The sequence below is a fragment of the Malaya genurostris genome, chromosome 2, assembly GCF_030247185.1.
Source record: "Malaya genurostris strain Urasoe2022 chromosome 2, Malgen_1.1, whole genome shotgun sequence".
Lineage (NCBI taxonomy): Eukaryota > Metazoa > Arthropoda > Insecta > Diptera > Culicidae > Malaya > Malaya genurostris.
The window spans coordinates 99,400,098-99,426,083 of NC_080571.1; the positions used below are offsets into that span (position 1 = coordinate 99,400,098).

Below are 25,986 nucleotides of genomic sequence, written 5' to 3' on the forward strand. Positions count from 1 at the left end.
AGCAAACGCATCCATATTCCATCACTGAAAGTATCGTTGTCTGATACAATTTTATTAGATCTTCCGGATGAGCACCCCACCAAGACCCTGTTATTGTTCGAAGAAAATTTACTCTTTGTTGGCATTTTGTTATCAGAAACCTAATGTGTCCTTCCCACGTGCATTTGGAATCGAACCACACCCCGAGGTATTTAAAAGTTAAAACCTGTTGGATCATTCTTCCCATCATATGGAGCTGAAGCTGCGCGGGATCATGCTTTCTTGAAAAGACGACTAACTCTGTTTTCTCCGCAGAGAATTCGATACCAAGATGAACAGCCCAATCGGACAAGTTATCTAAGGTATCTTGCAATGGTTTATGCAGATCAATAGCTTTGGGTCCAGTAACTGAAACCACGCCATCATCTGCCAATTGTCTTAGTGTACATGGGGTTACTAGACAGCTGTCAATGTCATTTACGTAAAAATTATAGAGGAGCGGACTGAGGCATGAGCCTTGCGGGAGACCCATGTAACTATTTCTGAGTGTTGCCAAATCGCCATGTGAAAAATGCATGTGTTTCTCTGACAAAAGGTTGTGCAAATAATTATTTATAACCGCTGGGAGTCCATTTTGGTGAAGCTTGTCTGAAAGAACATCAATGGAAACTGAATCAAATGCTCCTTTAATGTCTAAAAATACAGATGCCATTTGTTGCTTTTGAGCGAAGGCAATTTGGATGTCAGACGAAAGTAATGCAAGGCAATCATTCGTCCCTTTATTTCTACGGAAGCCAAACTGAGTATCTGACAACAAACCGTTCGTCTCGACCCAAGTGTCGAGACGTCGTAGAATAATTTTTTCGAACAATTTTCTGATGCAGGACAACATCGCAATGGGTCTATATGAGTTGTGATTGGAAGCTGGTTTCCCCGGTTTTTGAATGGCGATAACTTTCACTTGTCTCCAGTCAGGTGGAACAATATTTTGCTAAAGAAACTTGTTGAACAATTCCAACAAACGTCTTTTTGCGAGGTTGGGCAGATTCTTCACCAAGTTGAATTTAATTCTGTCCAACCCTGGAGCGTTATTGTTACAAGACAAGAGTGCTATAGAAAATTCCATCATTGAAAATGGGTTATTAATAAAACCATTATTTGGAGGAGATTCCCGTATAATGCTCTGCGTAGTAACAGAATCTGGGCAAACTTTCCTAGCAAAGTCAAATATCCATCGGTTCGAGTATTCATCACTCTCATTGCCCACGTTACGATTCCTCATTCGTCTGGCCGTGTTCCAAAGAGTGCTCATTGAGGTATCTCTTGACAAACCTTCGACAAAATGTCTCCAATAGCTACATTTTTTGGCTCGAAGTATGCTCTTGTACTTGGTTTCTAAAACCATAAGTTTTTCAAAATTCTGAGGAGTTCCTCCTCCCCGTTTTAGAAACGTCTTGCAAGTATTTTGTTTTGCGAGTTTAGCCTCTGAGCACTCTTTGTCCCACCAGGGGTTGGGAGGCCTTCTGTTAGTCGTTGGCCCAGGAAAGCGTTTAGTTTGGGATTGTTCTGCTGCCTCCAGAATCGAACAAATGAGGAAGTCATATTCTTCAAGTGGAGGGAGCTCTTCCATTGAATTCAAAATACTAGAGATACTACTTTGGTATTTAATCCAGTCGATATTTTTTGTCAAATCATATGGAATACTAGCGGAAGTAGCAATGCAATTGCTACTGCTAATTGAGATGATGATTGGTAAATGATCGCTACCGTGTAAATCAGGCAGTATTTTCCAGGTGCAATCTAGTCGAATTGATGTTGAGCAAAGAGATAGATCTAATGCACTTGGGCGTGCCGGAGGTCTTGGGATCCGTGTCATGCTACCCATATTTAATACCGTCATGCTAAAATTGTCACAAATGTTTTGTATTAAAGATGATCTGCTATCATTGTAAACGGAACCCCACATAATACCGTGCGAATTTAAATCCCCCAGAATCAATCGTGGTGCAGGAAGGGCTTCAACCATTTCATTAAGCTGTTGCTGTCCAACTTGTGCTTTTGGAGGAATATAAACCGAAGCTATGCAAATATCTTTGCCTTTAATGTTTATTTGGCAAGCAACAACTTCTATACTAGAAGTTGAAGGGATGTTTAATCTATAAAAGGAATAGCATTTCTTAATTCCCAAAAGCACTCCACCATACGGAGAGTCTCTATCGAGACGTATAATGTTAAAATCATTAAAATTTAAAGCTATGTTTGAAGTAAGCCATGTTTCGCATAAAGCAAATACATCACATTTTTGACTATGCAATAATATTTTAAATGAATCAAGTTTTGGCATGATGCTTCGACAATTCCACTGCAGGACAGTGATTGTATCATTTGCGACGGGTGATAAATTATCCATCAAAAGATACAAAACCTGAGACAATTGGCCATTGAGCTGATAACTGCTTCAAAAAGGTTCTAGCTATTGGAAGGAATGCCATTATGAGGGTCTTTAAGGGTTCAGATATATTGAATGCTGAGAAAATCCATTCAACAATTTCCGAAAACTTCAGTAATCCTGTTGGTGGCTGTGAAATGGAGCCCACTGGATTATTATCTTTTTCTGTACTAGATCCTGGATTGGTTTGTGAATTTGACAAACCAGGAGGCACAGTCTTTGGTTTTGACTTTTTTTGTTTAACACGGGGATCTTTTTTGAAGATGAAATTTTAGGTGTCTTTTTTGGTAATTTGGAGGAAGACTTCTTTCTCTTAACTGACCCTTGGGTAGTGATAAACGAATTACCTTCACTATTTTCGTCAGAGTCAGAGTCCTCTGGTTCCTCTAGATTTGAAAACCCGTTTTCGGTTTCCAAAGGGGGGACATCAATGACCGTTTTAAGCATTTCTGCATATGTGCGCTTAGACCGTGCTTTTAAAGAAAGCTTAATTTTGTCTTTGTGCATTTTAAATGCAGTGCATACTGAAATATCATCATGAGGACTATTCCCACAATAAATACATTTTTCAATTTCCTTGTTGCAATCATTATCTTTATGAGGTCCTTCACACTTAATACATTTTGGTTTATTGCTACAGTAAGTAGCTGTGTGGCCGAATTTTTTGCAGTTCGTACAATTCATTACATTTGGAACAAAAAGCCGAACAGGGAGGCGAATTTTATCGACATAGATATGGGACGGCAACGCAGACCCGGCAAATGTCACTCGAAACGAGTCTGATGGGCGATAAACTTTTTTTTCCTCTTCATGAACTACTGAGTACAGTTGTTTGCACTCCAGTATTTTCACACCCTCAAGCATAGAGTTCTTGAAACGACCAACACCATGCTTGAGTAAATCATCTACCGAAAGACTCGCTTCGGTAACAACACCGTCAATTTCGACATCTTTGGAGGGTATGTAAACTTTATACTCTTTATTGAAATGTTCCGAAGAGACAATATCATTCGCGTGTTTCAAATTATTTACCACAACACGAATTTTATCGTTATTTACTTTTATGATCTCTTTGATTGAAGAGTATCGTGATGTCAAACCTTTATTAATTTGAAAAATGTTTAATGGCTTTGATATACGTCTAAAAAAGACTATCCAAGGCCCAGAAGAGCTCTCCTGATATTTTTTCGTTCGTGGGGGTATCGGATTCATGCTAGGATTTACGTCCATGGATTCATCCATTACATTAAAATTTTTAAGTAAACTTTAAAATAAAATTTGAAACCAACACTACACAGTACTCAATCAAAAGGAAAAGAAAAAACTTCTACCTTGAAATTGTTGTCTATCTCCGTAGCACTGCCGTGTAGATCCTCGTTGCTCTAGATGTTCTTGTTGGATGTATCTGGACGTTGATACAATGCTGAAGCTCACTGTAGCGATAGAATATGATGTGATGCTACTGCTACCTGACATCCAGCACCACTCGAATTCCGATTTGCTTTCGTCTTCGCCAGCTGTAACACGCGCAGGTCACCGGTGTATACCTGCGTGTTGTATGGCAGTGGAAAGACCGAGTTGTCTTGTCTCCTTCTTCCTAGTGCTCCGCACCGATATGCTTCTGCACCGAAGTGCCTTCGCACCGGTGTGCCTTTGCACTCTCCTGCTTCTATGTGCCTTTGCACTCTTCCTCTTCGATGTGCCTTTGCACTCTCCTGCTCAGCACTTGTGGCTGTATATTGCGGCCTGGGTAGAGTTTGGGAAACGCCCTTTGTTGTTTCCTTCACCAGCTTGGCCCAGCACTAGGGCTCTCTTATGCAGCACGACTATACGTTTTAACGGCTGCTGCCAACAGGTCTCTACCTGTAGTTCAACCGTTGTCGTATTTAACGCGTGTAAACCAACCAGCGTTATTAAACTGTACGCTTCTATACGCAACCTTCTCGGTTGAACGGCTATTGTTAAAAAATGCAAATACCTGTTGTATGTACTTAGATATTTGGTATCGCCTTTTTTGTTTCGGAAATTCCAGGTAGCTCCCCTAATAGTGATTTTTCAAGATTCAAATCTTGAATATAAAAAAATATAAAAATAGAATTCATTTATTTCTTCTGATCATGCTTATATGAGCCTGTCTAGGCTAGCTTTCCCCTTCTAAATTTATAACTGATTCAATCTAGAATACCTATCCGTCTTTTCTTTTCAGAGAATACCTATACGTCTTTACTTTTCAGACTTCTTTTGCAACAAAAAAAAAGAGAAAATAAATTAGGCCCAAGTTGAAATTGTTTTTATTTCTTAATTAATTTTTAACTATTTTCATTGAATAAACAATAAGGTTGTTTTTTGGAATCGCTTATTTGAAAGCTAAGGAAAAGAAGCACATTTCATTTTTTAAACGTGCTTTTGTATCTTTATTAGATTTTTCAGTACAGGCTGTTGAAAAAGGGCTCTTTTTGTGAACGCGGAACTTCAAAAAATCATTTCTCGAAAATTCCACGTATCATGAAAGCTACTTCGTAAAAAGAAACTTTTGCACAAAATGATAACGATTTTCGGGTAATTGATACTCCATGGAAACCATTACAATATGGGTATTTTTTAGCGTCGAAACCCTTACTCATTTACAAATGGTTTCAAGGAATATCAATAAACCGGATGTTGCCATCTTAGATTTCGAAACGACCTCAAATATTTCAAAGGATTATCAATAGATCGGAAGTCGTCAAGTTGGATTTAGGATCCACCTTAAACATAGTTTTTTGATACAAACACATCAAATCCATTCCTAAAATATTCATATGTTTAGGCTTCAATATATTCATTGCACAAACTTTTTTTTTACGAAATAAATTCCAGATAACGTAGTTTTTTAAAAAATCAAATCCTAAATAAAGTAAACTTTTTTTTATGAATTAACTCGATTTATGAACTTACGTTTAATTCGTAAATTAAGGTTTCAGTGCACTCCAAATAGTTTTTGGATGTCGGAGAACATCCGCAATAAATCTATTATTTTCACGTGGTATCACGAGCAAGGTCGAGTTTCCACGCTCCTATAAAAGTAGTATTTCGAAATAGTTGTACTATTTTCTCTTTGGCAATGCTTTTCAGAATCGCAGTAATGACATTGTGTTCGACTTTATCTCAATTCAATGATTGAAAGTCGAGTGATTCGCAAAACAACATGGCGAGTGTACACTCTTAAAAGCAATTCTCGAGCTCGGTAAAATAAAATGCCGAGACAGATCGGAAACACATAATTTAGCTGATTGCTCAGTAATCAATATTATGTTTTCCGAGATTTGTGTTGTAGATTACTGATTTTTCGGCAAAGTGCATCTATTTGCCGCTGAACTCATCGTTGATTAACTATTATCACAAAATCAGCAAGCGCGTTTGCCGAAATTTCTAAATATGTGTTAACTTGCGCCGAAATTAGGCAAGATAACTGTCATTTATGTTTTATATTTTCTCTTGGCACTACGCAGTTATTTTCTGATGAAATGTTTCGAAGAATATTTCCGGAATTAGTCCAAAAGGAAGATGTGAGAATCTACGGTCTATCTAGTGAGTAAAATAACTACAAATTATTGTTGATTATTTATAAAAAGCACCTCCCAAATACTGCTTTCACTGTCCGGAAGTCATATGATTTGTCGAAGAACTTCAACGACATGTAAATTTTATGTTTTGGCTTGGATTCGTCAGTGCAAAACAGTTTAAGTACAGTCATTCCGCCGAAAGTCGCCGAAAATCGCCGAAAGGGTCATTTCTTCGAATGGGACATTTCACCGAAAATGTAATTTCGTATACATCATATTATTTTTTTGTGTTATTATTCCTCCTGTATAACTCATGCGGTGCAGCCACATAACCGAAGCCAAGATGGCTCGGCGACATAAAGCCGCCGAGGCGACGCTGACTGATCTTTCATTTGTCTTTATTTTAAATCAATTCTAATTACGATCTTAGTACGACTTTAGGATTCGGCGAAGTGGCCCATTCGACGAAATTACCCTTTCGGCACATAAACTGGATCGGGGTCATTTCGCCGAATGATATTTCGCCGAATGCCATTTCATCAAAAGCCATTTCGCCGGAAGGGTAATTTCGCCGATTTTTGCAATTTTTTGAATATTATAATTGGTATTGATTTAAAATAAACACAAATGAATGATAATACGTTAACGTCCGTTTTGTTGACATACTATTGTACTTCTTGAATAAAGATTGATTATTGTACTCTTGAATAAAGATTAATTTATGAACCTCAGAACGGATTTCCCAAGGAAACTTGTTGACTATTAGCCACTAAGCATCAAAGCAATCTACCAAGCAAATGTATGTGGTATTTTCCGTTTACTAAGTCAACGAATGTCTAATGCGGCTTTGCCACATCGATTTGATTAGTGTGCTGCCAATCTGTTGGCAGCCAGTATGCCGTCAATTTATTTTGTTCTTTCGACACGTCAGGATAGACATAGCAGTTCGGTGCAAACAAGTAATTTGCAAATAGCAAATACTTTACGTCTGATCAGAAGTTTATGTTGAATAGTTAGGTGGCGTTAGAAATTCAACGTAAGCTGCTGACGCACTGATGAGCTGAATACAAAACGTAAGAATTAATAAGTAATGTAATGTGTATTTTTTGTAAGTTGATACGGAAATAAAATGAAAACTTTATAATTAAAAAAATTCTTTGTTTACTTTTAATTACTGAAAGCTCAGTAATTCAGCAATTCCATGAGAAACTGATATATGATCTCTCAGAATTTTGTAATATTTGAGAAAAGCATTCTCCAGCGAAAAATATTAGACCCCCTTTTTTATTTTGTCGATAGGGTGACCATATCCTTGTTAGGGTGGATCATAAAATGAATTATTTTCGATTTTCTTAAAAAATACATATTTTTTAAATCATAGCTTTAAAACCACTTGGCGTATTCTAATAATTTTTGGATATGTTGTCAATAAATGCCTTGAGTTTCTAGGAAAAATAAGCAAATTTTGTAAAATTTAAGTTTTGCGTTTGACAAAATCAATTGTATAGCTTATCAACGGTTTTCATGGTTTGCGACAGATGGGCTCTATGTCATTTCATATTTTTTTCTAAAAGCAGAAATGTTTTTACAAAACATATCTAGACATTAACGATGTATGTTTTAATTTCAAGTTTTCAGAGTTTCTGTGTTTCTTCGGTTTTTTCTCAACAACTCAGAACAAAAAAAAAACATACATCGTCAACTTATGACATAGTGCCCATTTGTCCATGAAATCCGTTAAAAATTTATACAATAGACTTTTACAAACACAAAACTTCAACTTCACAATATTCGTATATTTTTTTCTAAAAACTATAGACATTTATTGACAACATATCCAAAAATAAGCAAAATCGGCCAAGTGGTTCAAACGTTATGATTTAAAAAAAAAAGTTTTTTGTTTATGTGGAACACATATTTATTTTCTATATAGGGGTGTAAATCAGAAACTCAACGAAAAATACACGTATGAATGTGGTCAGGTTTTAGACACTTACAGCTCAGTCTACTTTGCATCAATTATTTATATTATTTCATCATTTGATTGGAAATATTTCTAAGTTTCGATTTGAATGTATCAAGCCACGTATTTTCAATTATATATGATTGAAATTTTGATTAGTTCCGAGCAGTGTCCTATTTTGTCTGCTAAAAGTCTCCGGCATACCGGATTTCCCTGCCATAGACGACGGTTTTGAAGGAGTAAGCGATATATCAAAGGGAAAGCATCGCTCTGATTAGTCAATCCATGCAAAAACGAAACTGTTGGAATCACGCGAATCTATAAATAGAAGCGAAATTATAGGTAACGTTTCAGTCCTACGCGTAGCATGCTAGAGGTAGGTTGTTGCTAGACAGCAAGATAAAAAGTGCCATAAAACGATTCGAAGCTTTAATTGGTATGCTCTGATCTTGTGTGCTCGGATGAAATTCCATGTTATGTCGCTCAGTCTGAGAAATTGACAACTACCCCTGGATAAATTTTGAGTGCTTTCTAATATATATAAGATGAACTCGATTGATAATGAAAAAAAGTTTATCGCTTCAACCGAAATCGCAGAATGGTAGAGAAACTTTACGCTATAAAAATAGCTTGAACACAAGCTTGGCGAAGCGAAGCTTAAATATAGAAATCGCAAGAGATATAATTACATACATTATATATTGGTGTAATTTCGTCGGCTATAAAACGAATACAAATCAAGACAAACAATGTTCGGTGTTGGTTCCTAATCAAGATCAATTTAAGCAGACTCTCGTGCAATTGCGGATTCAAAAGTGTGACGATTGATTGAACTGTTTGATTGTAGATTATTAGAAATTTTGGTTGCCTTGTTCCACATCAAATGGCTCGAACAAACCCCATGGAGCTGATCGTTGTAGTTTTTGAAGAAAATCGTAAATAATCTATTTTTATATCCCCCCTCAATTTCTTTGTGAGGGGTTACCCTGATGATAAAATAGAAAAATACGGGCCTAATATTATTCGATGGAGAACGATTCTTCTAAATATTACGAAATTCTGAAAGATCGTGTATCAGTTTCTCATGGAATTGCTGCAATCATAAATTTCACTTTGTTGCATTTGCCGAACATTCAGTAAAGGTTAAATTTAGGTTTGTTAAATTTGAGATTGCCGTGATTCCACAATTTTATCTTTCGCCGAGATGATTACCGAGTACTCGGCGGTTCAAATCTCGGGCAATTATTTTGCAGATATTCAACGAAAAAAATAAGTGTGTATTCAACGAAAAAAATTAATGTGATGACTATGCATTAATATACATTTCATTCATTTTATATGCGATTTACACCATTACAAATAAAACGTCGTGCAAATTTGATTCGCGTAAATTAAGACTCTAGTGTAATAAATTCGAGATAAACTATGTTGCTTTAGAAATGTGCGTTTTCAACTGTCAAAAGCTACCTCAAGAATTGAACAGAGCATAATGCCACGAGAGCTGTTCAATTTAAACCGCATTGAAGCAAGAGTGTTCTCTTGATTTGTAGTATTCAGTAAGTCACATCACGATTTGTCTAGACGACAGCATTAGGACGGCGACAAATTTATCCACCTGGAGGAAACGCAAAACAAGGTGTGCTATGAATTAATTTGCCTGAAATAAGCTACCGGTTGCCAGCACTGACGAATGCATTGAAAATCAAGTCACGATGGCGTTGAAACGCCTACTTGGATTCCTAGTCGATAGTGAACTTGGATACTTAAGCATAATAATGGACTAAGCGAACCACGATTTATTGCGGTTAAATGAATAATAAAGAGTGCTGCGTTATTAAATCAATAATCATTAGTTCTTAATTTGTGGAAAGGTTAGAATTAGAAACGAATAACAAAAAAACTATATAGAAAATGAACGAAGCATTCATGAAGATTAATAATACACTAAATCGATAGCCGCCAACTAATATAGCTTCCGAATAGTTTCTCGCACTGCGTAACAACGTACTTTTACAGATGTACTACTCACGTGTAAATTGACTTTTGATGTTGTTCGGGTTGAATTCGGTTTCTTCGCCGTTGGTGTTCTCGTCGACGAAGATGATGTTTACAATGTCGTTCCCGATGTGCCGCTTACGCTCAACCTGCAACCCGGATCCAACGGCGTACAAACACAAAACGCAGCCAGCGGGGGAGATTCGAAGTACCATCGTGAAAGTATAACAATATTCCGTGTTAGTATGTACTGGCTTTGTCAATATCTGCGAACTGATTTCAGCATAGTAAACAACGGTTCAATATTGGACCAACTGCGCGAGGGGTTTTCCAGCAGGCGCTACCCGTCGCAGCACCCACCACGGTAACGAGTTAAAGGGCCCAGAATCGGGCAGCCCGTGGCAGGGGGGCATTCTCGCATAATGGAGTGGATCAAGGAAATGAAATTAGACGGGATTGCATTGGATATATGGAACAAAGTAAATCAATTCGCTTACCTGCTGCCGGTTATCACGACTGAACGGGAGCAGCGTGGAAACGTGAAACATAATCTCGTGGCCTTCGTACAGCGTGTAGACCGAGAGCTTTCCCGTCATGTCACCTGCAAAGATAAATAGGTCGGTAGTTATATCGCAAAATTAGTGCCGATAATCTTGGGTAGAGTAAAACGACGACGAGCCGAGTGGTTCCAGGAGAAGGCATTGTCAGATCCAGAACGATAGATTTAACTTGGAACGATTTTAGGAATGGTAACTTAACTACAGCAGCACCCAATCGTGATAGGATTTCCATTGGATCTCCAACCGAGTGAATTATGAATTACAGTAGCGGGTTCATATTCAAAGCTTCGGCCAATGGAATGTAATGGAAAGTCAGTATTATCTAAACTGGTTGAAAAACTATAGAGTATGCAAGGATTCGAATAGAATTAGGTGTGAAGACATATTTGTTTACAAATGATACATATCGGAAGCTAAATTTCATAAATAAAATTAGATCGTGAAAATTGACGAGATTTGAAATCGAATATTCGCTTTGGGGAAATGGAAATGGGAAGAAAAACAACCGTTGCTGAAATATCCAGAATCAGCTTTCTTTGCATTCGTTATGTTGTCATTGTTGTATATCAGTTTGTTCAAATGTTAATAAAATGACATTTTAGAAAAAAAATTTACTGATCGGTAGCAGTGGAAATTGCCGTTGCGTTCATCAACGGCGACTGTTTAGCTAACATTGTACATTGACCTTGAGCTTTAGTGACGACCCCTGGTTGCTACTCTGTGAATGATCGGGATTAGCTGAAATTTTACAGGAAATTTTTATATAGGGAATTTTACAGGAAATATTTATATTATTTTTAAAGGTCTTATAGTCCCATAGTCTGCTATTGAATTTCATTCCGATCTGATTTCCGGTTCCGGAGATATAGGGTGATATGCACAAAAAAATTGAAAAAATATGCACTCACTTATTTCAGAGATGGCTGAACCGATTTTCACAAGTTTAGATTCAAATTAAAGGTCTTATGATAACCATAACCTCCTTTTATAATTTCCTACAAATTTGTTGAACATTTTATCCAGATCTCACTTCCGGTTTCGGAACAAACGCATGATAAGTGGAAAATTATCAATATCATGAGTATTATGTCACGAACGATGGTCAAAAAGATGTACAAATCCCATAAATCTGTCTGATAAATTCTTCTAGTTTGCAGAACTTGTTAGTTTGTGGGCAAATAAACTCTTAATTCGGTGTTACTAACCTCCCCTTTTCCTGTTCCGAAAGCACCGAAAATAGTGAACAAAAACACTTCGATTTCTCAGCGTTGCTTGAATCGATTTTCACAAATCTTAGTTTGAATTAAAACTCTCATTGTCTCAAAAGCTATTGTGAAATTTCATCCAGATCCGATTTCCGGTTCCGCAGTTACAGGGCGATGACTGTCAAAGCTATCAAATCGCCAGATAGAATGACAAAATGTACAACGCCGGCACGGGCAACGTGGAAGAAGAAAACACAACACGAACGATGCCTGATATGTTCTATTTGGTGCACGATATAAAGAAAACGAAACGGTTACGGATGTCTGCTACTAGTGTGTGACATTGGTAACAGCTATTTTATGATAACTGCGACCGAAAGAATAAAAGAATATCAATGAATTGCAATTTTCACAGTCGGTAGTGCAGTAATACCGTGTCGGTGGTGTAGTGATGTCAATTATAACAATAATCACAATAATCTTACAACAAATTTTACGCTGCTGATTCATGCTGTTTAGCTTGACTTACAAATGCGAAAGTAACAGAAACGCAGGTTTGCTTCGTTTGTTAGATTTCGTTTAATTGGTTTAATCGAAATAAAACATGAGTTAGATTAAGTCCGAACAAACTTTCCTATTTCTATTCAAAGAACAGTTGGTTTTGAGAATTCCACAGTAATATTTATAATGTTATAAGTAAAATGATTAAAGCATCATTACACCACTAGATGGATTAAAAATGAAATAAGAAACTCCTTCAATTGACGCCTTTTACAACATGGATGCAGGAATCGAGTATATCTATACTTGGTTATGTAGTTTTTCCCACCAGACTCCGGCCAACCTGTTCAGATAGGCAATATAGGTAATATCAGTTGCCTAGTTGGCCCCAACCCCTGAACAAAACATGAACTTATAGCGCGATGAAAAACTATTTTAGACTCTGCTTTGGATCCAACATCAAGTTAATCAATAATCAATTTTTTTTGGAGAAAAATAATTCGTTTTTTTTTGTAATAGTTTGAAGTGTGACACGTAACCTAACCTAAAATCTACTATCGGTTATCTTGAACGAGATGATCACTGATGTCTAGTATGTTCACTTTATTTATTGAACATGCCGTAGAAACAGTGTGGCATATTCATCTACATCGTAAGCATTGTAATGTGAAAGGATTAATGCGAGGGATGAATTTCATTATTCAATTCACAACCCTGAAAGACGTGAAATGAAATGATAAAGGAAAAGGAATTTGGTCAGATAGAATTATTCCAAAATACTTAATGCAAAACTCGGCAATTCAACTTGAACCACTAAGCAGACGTAAAGTTTCTGCTATTTAAAAAACACTTTTTATTTGCAACGAAGCTTTCGACTATTTCTGGCCGATGCAGGTTTGGTCATTTAGGGGTTAGTGAGCCCCATTTGAATTTGAACTGCTATGCACTCATGAGTCAAAGACGAAACGTGAACATATTAAAACCAGTGGTGGCATTATGTATCTCGATTCGACTAAAATTTTATCGAATCGACCACGTTTCGTATTATGGTTCTCGATTTGAAGTCGATCATCGAGCTTCGTTCGACTTCACTCGAAGAAGTATTAGATTATCGAGAAGTTTTTCCATTATTAAACCAAAACAATCGAGCTCGTAAACGACTGGACTCGATAAGAAATGGTCGAAAGCCTTATTACTATCGACTATGAGCTTTCGAATACGTTTCTTTTTTATTTAAAGATTGTTATCGATAACATCTTAGATTTTCATAAATATATTAATATTGATAATTTTTATTCTAATGCATCATTATACATTTTGTGTGTCTGGCATATTATGTACAGGTCGAGCTGTGCATATTATTTGATAGCTTCGTGGTGTTTATTTAAAATAACAAAAGTAAGTCGAAACTAACCTATGCCCAGTAACTGTAGTTTTATAATCAAATTTCTAAATCCTGTGGACAGAAAACGTCGCTCAAACGGATTGTGGGAAAAAGCTTATTCGCTTGATAACAATGAGTGAATAATGTTCTTACCCAAATATCTAACTCAAGTAAATTGAAAAAATTGTCCAAACACCTTGAAAGTATTCAGAATATGCCAAAAGTATCACAATCTCGTGCTATTAGCGTGTATTTGACTCTTCAATAGTACTTAAATGAATTATGAATACTACAAAGAATGGGTTGCTCCTGGTATATTAAAGCTAAAGCAATATCTCCTAATAAATATGAGAAAATACTACAATGAAAGCTGCATAACCTTAAGGCCATTGATTAAAACTACACATATGGATGACGTAAAATGTATTAGACTTGCAACAATACATGAAAAGCACAGAATTTTTTTTATTATAATTTCAAAAGTTCATCGATAAATTGTGTACAAGAACACGCTTGAAAAAATTCTTTACGTTTTCAAATCGAGTGGAAACAATCTGCTTCTTGATTTAAATTTCAGAAATGTGTTCATGTTAATTTCGTGGTAACTTAAAACCGCAGTATTACAAACAGTTTTCTTCTTTTCAGTTCTTGAACCGAATAAATGTAATCGAAAATACCCAAACAATAATTCACAGTTTAATTTCTTTTCATGATTGCAATGTATATGGGTTAGGATGTTCACCTATGTTTGTTATGACAGTTCGAGCAGCGTCAGTCGAAATCTAGTACCACATTGTTAGGATCTCGATCACGAGGTCGAAAGCGATACGTAATGCCACAGCTCAGTCGAATCGACTTAAAAAATAATCGTTTCGAGCAACTCGATTCGAGATGCATAATGTCAGCCCTGCTTCGGTCAGCATTAGTCGAAAATTCGTTTTCGTTCGGCACGTCAATAAAGATATTGCACTTAGTTGTAAATAAAAAGTGTTCTTAAGATAGCAGAACCTTAACTTCTACTTAGTGATTCAAATCGAACGGGCGAGTTTTGCATTAAGTCGTTCAATTTGATCTGCTATGCACTGATGAGTTAATGACGAAACGTAAACATATTGGAGTGTAAAGATTTTTTGAAGAGGAAAAAGCAAAATCGTCTGTATTCTTTGTAAACAATGACACTTTTCACTTATAGCGTCTGATCACAATACACAGCTTTTTCTTGTATTAGCAGCGAAAATTTGTTTCCGTTCCTGCTTTGTTAATATTTCAAATTGTACCATTAACTGCATTTATTTTCCAAAACCTTGAAATATGGTTATTTTAGGAACGGTCTGAAAGTGTAGGTACCAAAATAGAATCGTCAAACAATTTTTATATTGTAACGATTTTGAAATATGTTAGTCTGTGCCGACCTAAACTGCCGTGTGCAACCTAAACTGCTTTGTCAAACCAAACACTGTGTTAGGAAACTGAAAGCCCTATTTGAATCCAACTATTAGTGTGCAAATTGGTTTAGCCATCCTATATCCATCACATAATATTGGGGTAGGCAACCTAAGAATGTATTTGTGCACATTTAAAACTCATCTATCAGTAAGATGATAACAATTTCTACCATTCATTTGAAAAATTTTGTATCAATTTTCTATTGCATCGATCGTTTTACATTGAATTGTAAAGATTTCTTTTAGGGCTGAGGCCAGTAGGTCGCGTAAAAACATGTGGCTCGCTGTGCGTATTCCATTTCTCTCCATGATCTCTCGCAAATATGCAAAATGACTCTCGATGTGGCCGGGTGGCCAAGAAAGTTTTGATATTTTCGGTTACAAATTTGACTACATCACATAAAATCCAATAGAGCTACCGCTTGTTTGGCAGCCTTTTTGAGACGATTTTATTTCTCTCTCATGTTTCGTTACGTTACTAGGGAAGTGGAGCAGAAAACAATGGCACCGCCATAGAAATCGTCTTACCTTCACAAAAATAACATTCACTTCATTTTTATCGCGACAACATATATGTTTTTATGAATTAATCGCATCTAAATTAAATTATCAAGACATTGTCAGGATAGATTTTGAACCCATGCTTTTGAAGGCGAGATATCCAATGAACAAGTTGAAAGTTGCCGTTGTCAGCTATGCAATTCTTCCTTCAGAAAAAAAAGACTTTCCGACCGCTAAAGTCAATTAATCATTCTAAAATTTTCACAGAATTCTTTTCAAACTTGGAGCATACTTTATTGGTATAAAATGCCACCCCTCCTACGTTTTTGAAATTTCTCCATTTTCATGTTATGGTAGTTTCTCATTTGAAAATTGGAGGAAAATTCAGCGTAAGATCACGTTTTTTGCTCAAATATGCCACGAACTGTTAATAAATTTAAATAATAACTTGAGAACGACGGAGAAGGTAACTCGTACTTAAAATAAATTTACATTTTAGATTTCAGATAATTCTACGGCGAGTTATCGTACTCACCGCGCAACGTGATTCTCAAAAGAGGTTTTGAAAAATGCTCTGTTACCGCGTTATTTTTCAATATTAATATACGGAAATTTAACTAAATATTCTTTAACTGATGCTTTAAAAAAAAAGTGAAAAAAGTTCGAATAAATTAGCTTAAACTGTTTCTCCGTAAAAAATACAGAAAAGTGTTTTTTGATTCCAATTATCCCTTACTTCTTAAGTTAATGCACTAATTGATGAATATTGTATAATGACAGGATGTTTTCATTCGAAATCTCTTTACTGAAACAACTTTTGAATTAATAATGGTGCAAAGACTCAATAGAGCAACTCTGAATAAAATACAACATATTGCTTGATAGGTTTGAGACCAATTGCATTTTCTATGTGCACTGAAGTCTATGAAAAACAAGTGCTGTAACATAAGAGCTGAAAGTAAATGTTTCTTATAACATTTGCTAGAATTAGTTTCCAACAGAACTGATTGCGGTCTAGACGTTACAAACTGATAGCAATGAGTGACTCAGCTGTCTAGCGGACTTTTTTGACCTTCCCGTTATAGAACCTGCAAGCCAGTCATCGTTAATTTTTCATTCTTAGAAACACTAATCTTCTGTACCGTCAATCTCACTCACCTTTTATATCCAGTCCACCTCGATACCGTTCCCAGTCCTTGAGGCGAATTTTTTCCCCTAGAAGTTCCAGGAACTCATCAAAATCGGAACTGCCGTGTTCTGGAATAAACGACCAAAAACAGTATTCAAATTAGTTATTGATTGGAGTTTTATCGATGTTGTTTCCTAACTGCAGCCAAACATGTTGTTGATGGCGTACCAGTGTTCTAGAATCCTGTTTAGTGTTTCACTCTCCTTGAGAGAAACCTATTACCGTGTGAAATAAATGGACAGAGTGTACCAGACATAAACCAAAACTTTTTGATTCGATTCTCTAAAGCCCTCATTTCGTTCGTTCCCTCTTGTTTCTTATGTGGATCGACTTCCGAAAACCGATCAATATTTCAGACACACTTGACTAATTTGCATTTCGATTACCGCCACCTCCGTAACCAACCGCACTCACCATTGCTCAGCATTTCATCGTCCAACTTTTGACCGGCCTTCATGTAGACTACGCCAAATTTGAAATTGACCGAACCTTCCTGTTCCTCCAGCAGTAGCAGGTCCTTCTGTATATCGGCCGAGAAAACTTCCTTCGGGGATTTGCTGGCATCCATCAGGGCAAAGTTCGATAGGATCTGCTTGACCGTTAGCTTCTGCTGTGGGTTGTACGATAATGCAAGCTTCTGGGCACCCTTTTAGATTTTTCGTTTCGGGAAGCAAAAACGGAATGATAAACAAATTGATTGTTAGTTTCGAAAATAGGTCAGATAAGAATCATGCTATGGGATAAACTGGACTAGTCTAATTTATTATCATTGGCATGAAATAACGGCACAATAAAATTTAACGCTACAAACCTGCTTCCGAAACAACATCACCCGGTACAGCGGCATACATTTGCTGCCGGAGTCCTGTGATACAATCGACAGAAAGTATGGATTTTTCTCCGCATCCATCCCCACGTAGTTCTGGTGAACTGTGATTGGGAATCGAAAACGTAATTAGAAATTGTTTATTCAATTACCACCATACTCAGACGTGGTTTCTTCACTCAACTTACTTTTTCCTAGGAAATACTTGAAATACCATCTCGTTTGATGCTCCGGGTTTTCCAAGATTGGTATGCTGGGTGATCCAAACACCTGAAGTTCAGAAGAGAAATGAACAAATTAGCTGTGCAAGATGAAACCTTAGATTGAGTTTATTTGTTGATTTTGAATAAACATGTTCCGTAATTAATGATGATATGTTTCAACAGTGATTTAGTCTATTCGATAAAATAAGTGAAATAATGATAAAAGTACTACTTAGAACGAATTGAAAATTGTGCTTCGAACGATATTCGCAATATTAAATAATGTTAAATAAAATTTTGCAAGATAAATTATGAAATGTTCACACTATCATGCCTCAGCTCAAACGTAACTGCAGAAAACAAAACTATGATTGCTTAATGTTTCAAGTAGTAAGTAGAGTTTTTTTTGCTTAAACCTAGGATAATTACTTCCTCCTTCTCAATGGAGTACCGTATTTTAGAAACCAGTTTTAACATGGAAACAATGCGACAGCAAAGTGGTACTTTGTGTCTAAGAGTTTGAATTTAAAATTTTCCAAAATAAATTCGAAGATCGTTTTGATTCGTAGTTTTCAATTCGACTAAAATTTCGCATTAGCATTCTTCATGACCAGAAAGAAAAAATAGTCATCATCAGTTCCCAATTTTGTCTCTAGTCTTATACAGTTTTTCGCATTTGAACCTACACGCGGGCGACTCTTACTCCGAGTAAAACGAACACGTGGTACGTGCCCTAAACATGAATTCACAAAAAAAAAATAAACAAACTCGCATGGATGCGTGATGCGACCCGAGAAAATTTTCAGAGCGAAACTATGCGATTGGAGTTCGATCTAGAGCGACCCCAGGTTGCTAAAACAAACATATCAGCAGTTGTTTGGGCGACTTTGGGTCAGCTCTCGGGTTGCTTCAAAAAACGGGCCTCAAAAACAGTTGGAACGATAGTTGGAAAATCGTAAACTGATGATGCAAATTGTCCTTTTCGTTCAACAAATTGTCGTTTGCAACATTTGAACCGAATCAAAACATTCCTCTCCTATTTTGTTTTTTTTTTTTCATAAAAGATATTTTTATTCAGGCCTATTTGCGTACAAGCTTTACGTGGTCGATTGAGCCGATTATTAAAATTATTTTTTTTTGAGTTTGATCTCGTTGTCACCCTTTTTCTTGGGGGAGAGGACCTTCCATTTCCCTCCTGCAGGAATTGAGGAGAACTTCGTTCGTGGTTCGTCTCGTCATCCATGGCCGCATCGATGGTATTGTTGTCGATTTCCGTCTTCTTTTCCTAGCAACGAAGTTGTAGATGCACCTTGTTGTACATTGGTTGCAGTTGCTGGTTGGTTGAAGGGTAAGTTGTTAACTGCAGCCGGTATACTTTGTTCTATAGAGGATACTGATGGTTTCGTTGAAGGGGATGCTTCATTGTTGTTGGTGGCTGTCACAGGTGTGCTGGGGTTGCTTGGAGTTGGTGTGAAAAAAGCGCCGTAGTAGTTGTCTTCTTGCCCAGTTTATCACATGGCTTACCGTAGTGAACAGTTTTTGGCATTAAAAATGCCTTACTCTTCACTATACGGGGCCGGGTGTCAATTAAAAGTTTCAAAAATAGCCGCGTAACCTTTTTGTGTCATAATTTTGAACGTTAATAACTCGGTCATTTGTTGATGGATTGTTATAATTTCACAACCAATCGATTCGGAAACTTTTAACTTAAACATGTATGACGACGTCGTTTCAGTATTTCAATAGCATACTATTGAAAAAATGGTTGGAATCGGCCTATGTTTTCATCCACCAATCCCTGCTTTACAAAATGACGTCAACTTCTTGTTCGGCATAGGAGGCTTTGCGTCATGCATAAAAAACACCGCATCGTTCTGCGTAGTATGAAGAGAAATCTATAAATATAGGCTGCACAATATTTCTTTGCCTAGTTGATGTTTGACTGTGAATGAAACAAGTAGCTCGTCCAGTGAGCTGATGATTTAATTGTATATGCGTTCACTTGCTGGATTGTCGCTTTTGTATTATGCGTTGGTGAAACTTCCTGCTGTCTGCACAACACCGCTTCGTGTTCGCTTGAATATCTTATATATCATCTAGCTATTGAAGAACCGAATCAGCGTGGTTATCGGTTCTTTTGAAACATCCCATGTATTTAGCAAATTGTTGGTCGATTTTGCCATTAAAAATGCCTTACACTTCGCTTCCCGAGGCTGGGTGTCAAATTAAAACATGCAAAACTAATCGCGTAACATTTTTCTGCCATAATTTTGAACGCTCATACCTCAGTCATTTGTTGATGGATTTATATAATTCAACAACCAATCGATTCGGAAACATTTAACTTAAACTTATGAGAAAACGTCATTTGAATATTTCAATTGCATTCCATTGAAAAATTCATTTGAATTGAGTATTTTATTTTGGTTCTCTGGTAACTATCAGGCTAATTTAGTATTATCGGCAATAGATCTAATTCGGATCTAATTTGCAGTGCTTGTTCCTCGATGATTTGTTAATGGATTTTCCTCATTTAAATGATTCCAAAGCTTCAATATTGTAAGCTTAAAAATGTTTTAATTTGTCAACGGATCGGTTTGCATACTTAAATCTCCATTCCCATACAAACAAAACGGTGGCGCGAAAATGGATTCAGTATAAAGTTGTGTTATTATGATAATCATAGAAACTTCTTCTTAATTATATGTGACTGAACAAGTTGTTGTCCCACCAGGTATTAAACGCTTCAAAAGATTCAAAATTAAATTCTGAAACTTTTAAAAGCGGCCTCCTCGGTTTGGTAGTATAAATGAGTTCCACAGGCTCACATATACAGTACAATTAGATGCAATATCATAGAGTATCAAAGATAAACTAAAGGTAAGTTTACTTGCGATTTTACATGTATCGTTTGAATAGCAATTCTCGTAGAATTTGGTTAACCGCCAGTTTCAGTTCAATTATTATTTGTTTCAAAACACGCGTTGTAACTATGACAATGTTAATTCATGTGTTAATAACATCAAGTTACAATATGAACAAAATTTCTGAATTTTGTTGCGTATCCATTTCGTATATTCCTAATATGCCAAAGCGAAAATCAATGTAAGTAACTAAATATTTTATGCGGACTGTTTCACATTTTTCTTCCTCGTATTGTTGCCATATTATTTACTGACACTTTCCGAAGATTATCGACGATTTTGAAGAAGGATTAATAAAATTACACTATTACTGAGCTTACTGGTACAACATTTTTCGTTAAAATAAATAAAATCTTCTCTTGGATCGATTAACTGTTTATAAAATTAATAAGTTTGTACGTTTCTCGAAGATTATTGTCATAAAATAAAACAGTTTCATTTGTTCAGGATTAAATCTTTAGGTTGTTTGTATCTAAAATTGAGCTTTCAAGTAACTTTGAGTTCTAGTTAAAGGACGTTATTCAAAATCTTAACAATGTAAAAAATTGTGGAAAGGGATCGAAATTGAATATAATTAATTATCAAGAAAGAATCTAATTGTCAATTTTATCATTCGCCAACAATCTAAGCGCTTAAACTAGAGCAAGTTTGTAATTAGTCAATTGAAAAAGTTTTTAGTTTAGTGTATCATCATCTCTTTATTTTTGTATATATTATGAAGACCCTAGAAACGTTCCATTTTTAATGTTATTGTGCTCGGTCGTGTCTTGAATACAAACCTCTAATTTTTTGGGAATATTGACATGTGGCCATCTGATTGTCATAGGTAACAAGTGATTTGCACGGAATTCTTGTATCTTGGCCGAAAGTCACATAAGAAGTTATAGGCCTCTTCAAGCGCATGCGTAACAAACGTACGCCAGAATACCGGAGAAAAAGTTCTTCCACTTTTCTTTTTCGATAGAGAGAATCTCTCCGTATTGGGACATAGTTTTGCGAATATAAGGATCGATGACGCTTGAGCAGTGCTTGGAAAACGAATGAACCGAATTAGAGTGAATATTCTTCATACGCTTCTTGGTTCATGAATGTACTAGCAACTGAACCATTCATCATCCACTTCTGGTCTGATGGATTTGGTTCACATTTGTTTGTGTTTGTGAATTAACGCACTACTGGACGTGGAAGGTGAGCGTATAGAAGTGGTATTAGTTGCTCATTCTCTTCCACATTACAAGGCGAAGCTACGAGCGAATATCGTTCGTTCTGCATCGTAAGCAGCCACGGCTTGGTGAACGAATGAACCTCAATATGAAAAGCAATATGAAAAGCAAAAAGTGCTAAGTATGATAAGAGAGCCAATGAGAGATTATAAATAATATCAATCACACTGCCGCTAATTTTAGTTCTAAGTACTGTTAAATATTCATACGGCAGATACATTATTTCTAATTCTAATTCATGAATGTCCACCAGTGCTTGGTACTTGCTTTAAACAGCACACGTATTGAAGCAAACCGTATTGCGCAACATTATCGCAACATTATATATCATCTTCCGAAATGAGAGAAATATGCTTCAGTGCAGTGCCCATTCATTACGAAACTTTCCTTATTCCGTACACTTGAAGGAACACAAGCTCATACTGACTCAAAAACATGAATTATAGCTACTGGTAGTGAAAGATGACGTACAAAGTCTATTCTACAGCAGCGTGAAACCTTCTAAATTTATTTTTTTATACTTAAATAATTCAATGATATAAATTATTTTTACATTCAAATTCAACAGTATTCTTTGATGATGAATGATTCACCAGCGATAGTGTGCTTGAATCACTTATACTACCGATGAATTATTTGAACGAATTGCCTATATTTGCGAGAAAAGAGAATACTGCATACTCTTTTGCAGAAAGGTTCAATAGTATTAAACGTAATACGGCACGCTCGTCGGCAAGTATGTATGGAATGGTTCGTTCTCCAATCTGTTCGCTCGTGTATATTTCCTGCATCGAAGTCGGTAACTCAGTCTGTTGGTATGAGTGCTGTAGCTGCGCTGAACCGTTTTGTTGCAAGTCCCTCGCATTGATGAATGAATGGTGAAAGCTCTGCGTTTGAGAGAAGATCATGCACACTCACTTCTATAGCACTATCTTCCATAGATACTGGAACGTTGTACTTAATGTTCTCGTGCTCCACATAGTGCACATTGTTATTGTCTTTTGCGTATTGAATTGCATCCAACTCTTTATAAAACTGGATGTAAACAACATTATTCGTCTTATTGCATTGAAGTAAATGCACACGTTTAATGTCAAGATGCATTTGCTCCTTAAGCAAACCTTCATGTTCTCGAATCGAAGGTCGAATTTTGCACTGCCTGAAGTCAACAACAATTGTATTCTTTCGTGTTGGCGGTAGCTTTTGTTCGTTTGGTTCACTCATTTCGAGGTCGTTCTATTGTTCACTACACAATACTGTACTTGGTTTCTTCTGTCCCGAACGTAAGCGGTTTTGTTTTATCGACTGACTTGGATGAGATGTGAAAACGAACTGTCTATGTTGAATTATTTTCTGCGGTCAACACTCTGCAGCCCAGATCAATTAACTGGAATACATAAAAAAAATTTCCAAAGGTACGATTTGACCCAGTTGTTGGCGACTGGGAAATTGTTTAAACAATCTCTGATATCAGTGGTTCAACCAATTGAAGTGTATTTAACCTATAAAATGAAAATAGTTTAAACATTATTCGAGTAGCGGACGACTGTAAACAGTATCTTCGAGAAAACATTCTTCAAAGGAATTGCTGAGCACTAGTAAATTCAAATAATTATATCCACGAAATTATTCTTAGTACGACTTCTGAACTTCAGGATTATATTCTTGGTTAGTATAGCTTGCGATCGAAAAAACTGTTTTTATCCACCTATCTATGTAATGATGTCTTTCTCATATCATAAAAAATCTTCCATATATTAAAACAGAATTCATTAAAATACTACAAATTAAAAAAAGTTCAGAAAACAGTTTTGAAACAAGTTTAAAAAACAGTTTGCCTTTGCATAATGATACACATTTAAACGCAACATTGGTATTTAAGTAAATGAACATCGATTGAATCGTACATGAGAAAATAGAATGAGCTCAATTCTATAGATTTTCAACACTATTTCCGGTACCTTCAGAACCGAAAGCTGATACTATGATATTATGAAATCCGATTCATTCAGCCATAAACTAACATGAACTGTAAATTGAAATACTTTTGAGCCTAACTCAAAAGAATCTCTAAATTTTTTGCACCTTCGATTTAAATGGTTGATTGAAATAAATGACGGATCCAGTATAACGAAAACAATTTGTATGGCCATAAACTTATGTTGTTTCGTTTACTAAATTGCACTACACCGATGAAGCGAAGGCTGCACTGAAAACGTTCGTTTTACCAATTGCACTACACCAGTGCTACACTTTTTGTGTACCAATACCACTGGTGTAGCACTTATCAAAAGTTCGGTGTAGCTCTGTGCAATAAAATCGTTTACTGTCGTCAAGGGTTACTGTTTATGTTTTCATCATTTCTGTTCGTTTATTCATGCCAAGGTGTAGCACCAATAAGTAATAAACAGAAAACTAGTAGTGAACCATGTCTCGTTTTTGTATGTCTTCATTTTACTCCAGTTTTAACTGTAGAAGTCGTTCACCTAGGTGTGAGATCTATTTGTTCCGTGCGGCTCCTTCTTTTGAAATATGGAGACGCATGGTATGCAACAAAAAAAACGCCCGTTACAATGATTCATGATCAACCACGCGGCTCCTCCTATAACTAATGTGCGAACGCAGTGTTAAACATATTCACCAGTTCGTTTCAACCTGAAATATTCTTGTGGCTTATGGCATATTCAGTAGTGTTCTAGTTCTAGATGCATAATTTATGTCAGTTACAAAATTTAAATCTGAATTTTATAACAAAAAAAACTGTCATCCCCAGCAGTGTTTTACTCGTGTTTCAAATATACAAAAAATAGAACGGTATAGTAGACCAGTTTAAAATTTGACAGAAAATCAGGTCGAATAAATAAAACTAGAACGGCTTGCGTATCCCCAAGTTTGTTCTAGTTTCTGCTTTATTATAGATCTTCCACACTCTAAAAAATTCGAATTTTACAGGTGACTTAATCCTTCATATGATGTAATTCATAAAGACCTTATTTATCAAATGACGGAAAATTTTATTTGTAATGATGTAATGACTTAATGTTAGATGAGATTGATTTTTACTGGTTTCGACTCTAACTTGCGTTCTGCTAGCAGGTTCGACTGTATAAATTTAAATGCACCTTTTACCAGCCAAGCAGATGCATGCTTTTGTGGCTCAGTCAATTAACAGACGTACTTGCGGTCCAATGATTCTCGGTTCAAGTCGCGGCGGTTGGTATTAGTATTTTTTTTTATTTCAATGAATTCCATGTCATGGAGTCTTAGACACAATATTAAATGTTCTTCGACGTAAATTTGCGTGAACAGCGACGCTCCATTTATGTGTATCTAATAAGATGTAAAATCACAGGTTTTTTTTTTAAGTGTGCATATAGAACTTCTAGCTGCTGTATTTACTCTTAATCATTCTAGATTGTTGTTTAACTTACATTTCGCTTGTAATATTGATTATCAGATAAAAACTGTTTGTTTATTTATTTTTCACTATAATAAACAGTAACTATGGTGAACTTGTTCTAGTTGCTAGTTTTATAAAAAATTCGTTAAAGTACATTGTCACTCTGACAGTGTATCATGACAGTGTACCGTACGATGCAAAATGTGTCCTTGAAAATTTATCGAAGCATTCCGTATTATAATTTGTATTTGGTAGCACTGCTCCGGTGTAGTGCAGTTTAAAGACGAAAACGACATTACATGACCTACATATTGTAACAGTTTTGAGCCATACTTGGAGGATTTTTCAAAATTTCACAGTTCGAAAAAATCTTTTCATTTTTCATCTTATAAAATGCACATAAATGGAGCATCGTATTTCATACAAATTTATATTCAAGAACATGTGAAATTGTGTGATTTGAAAATTACATGTCTTGAATTCAAATGAAATGAAAAACAAAGATCGATAGTAGCAGCGCGACTTGAACCGAGTAACATTAGATCACAAGCCCATCGATTACTTGACTGAACCGCAGAGCTCAATTATGTTCTTTGTTTAATTGATAAATATAAATCCATGCATCGGCACTTGGTAGCCGAGTGCAAATTACACTCGGTGTATGTAAAATTCCGTGCAAGTGGTTATTCCACTT

The 25,986-nt window shown here is 36.1% G+C and overlaps 1 protein-coding gene across 10 annotated transcripts in view; it reads right to left on the reverse strand.

Moving 5' to 3' along the window:
* LOC131427801 (GTPase-activating Rap/Ran-GAP domain-like protein 3) overlaps positions 1-25,986 on the reverse strand; it is a 659,718-nt gene that overhangs the window by 116,064 nt on the left and 517,668 nt on the right. For all 10 annotated transcript variants that reach the window (XM_058591317.1, XM_058591315.1, XM_058591316.1 and 7 more), the window contains 6 exons: positions 17,731-17,812; positions 17,528-17,646; positions 17,131-17,362; positions 16,686-16,784; positions 10,429-10,532; positions 9,966-10,080 (listed from right to left, as the gene is read on the reverse strand). In XM_058591317.1, coding sequence (XP_058447300.1) covers positions 9,966-10,080; positions 10,429-10,532; positions 16,686-16,784; positions 17,131-17,362; positions 17,528-17,646; positions 17,731-17,812 — 751 coding nt within the window. The remainder of the gene's footprint in view (positions 1-9,965; positions 10,081-10,428; positions 10,533-16,685; positions 16,785-17,130; positions 17,363-17,527; positions 17,647-17,730; positions 17,813-25,986) is intronic.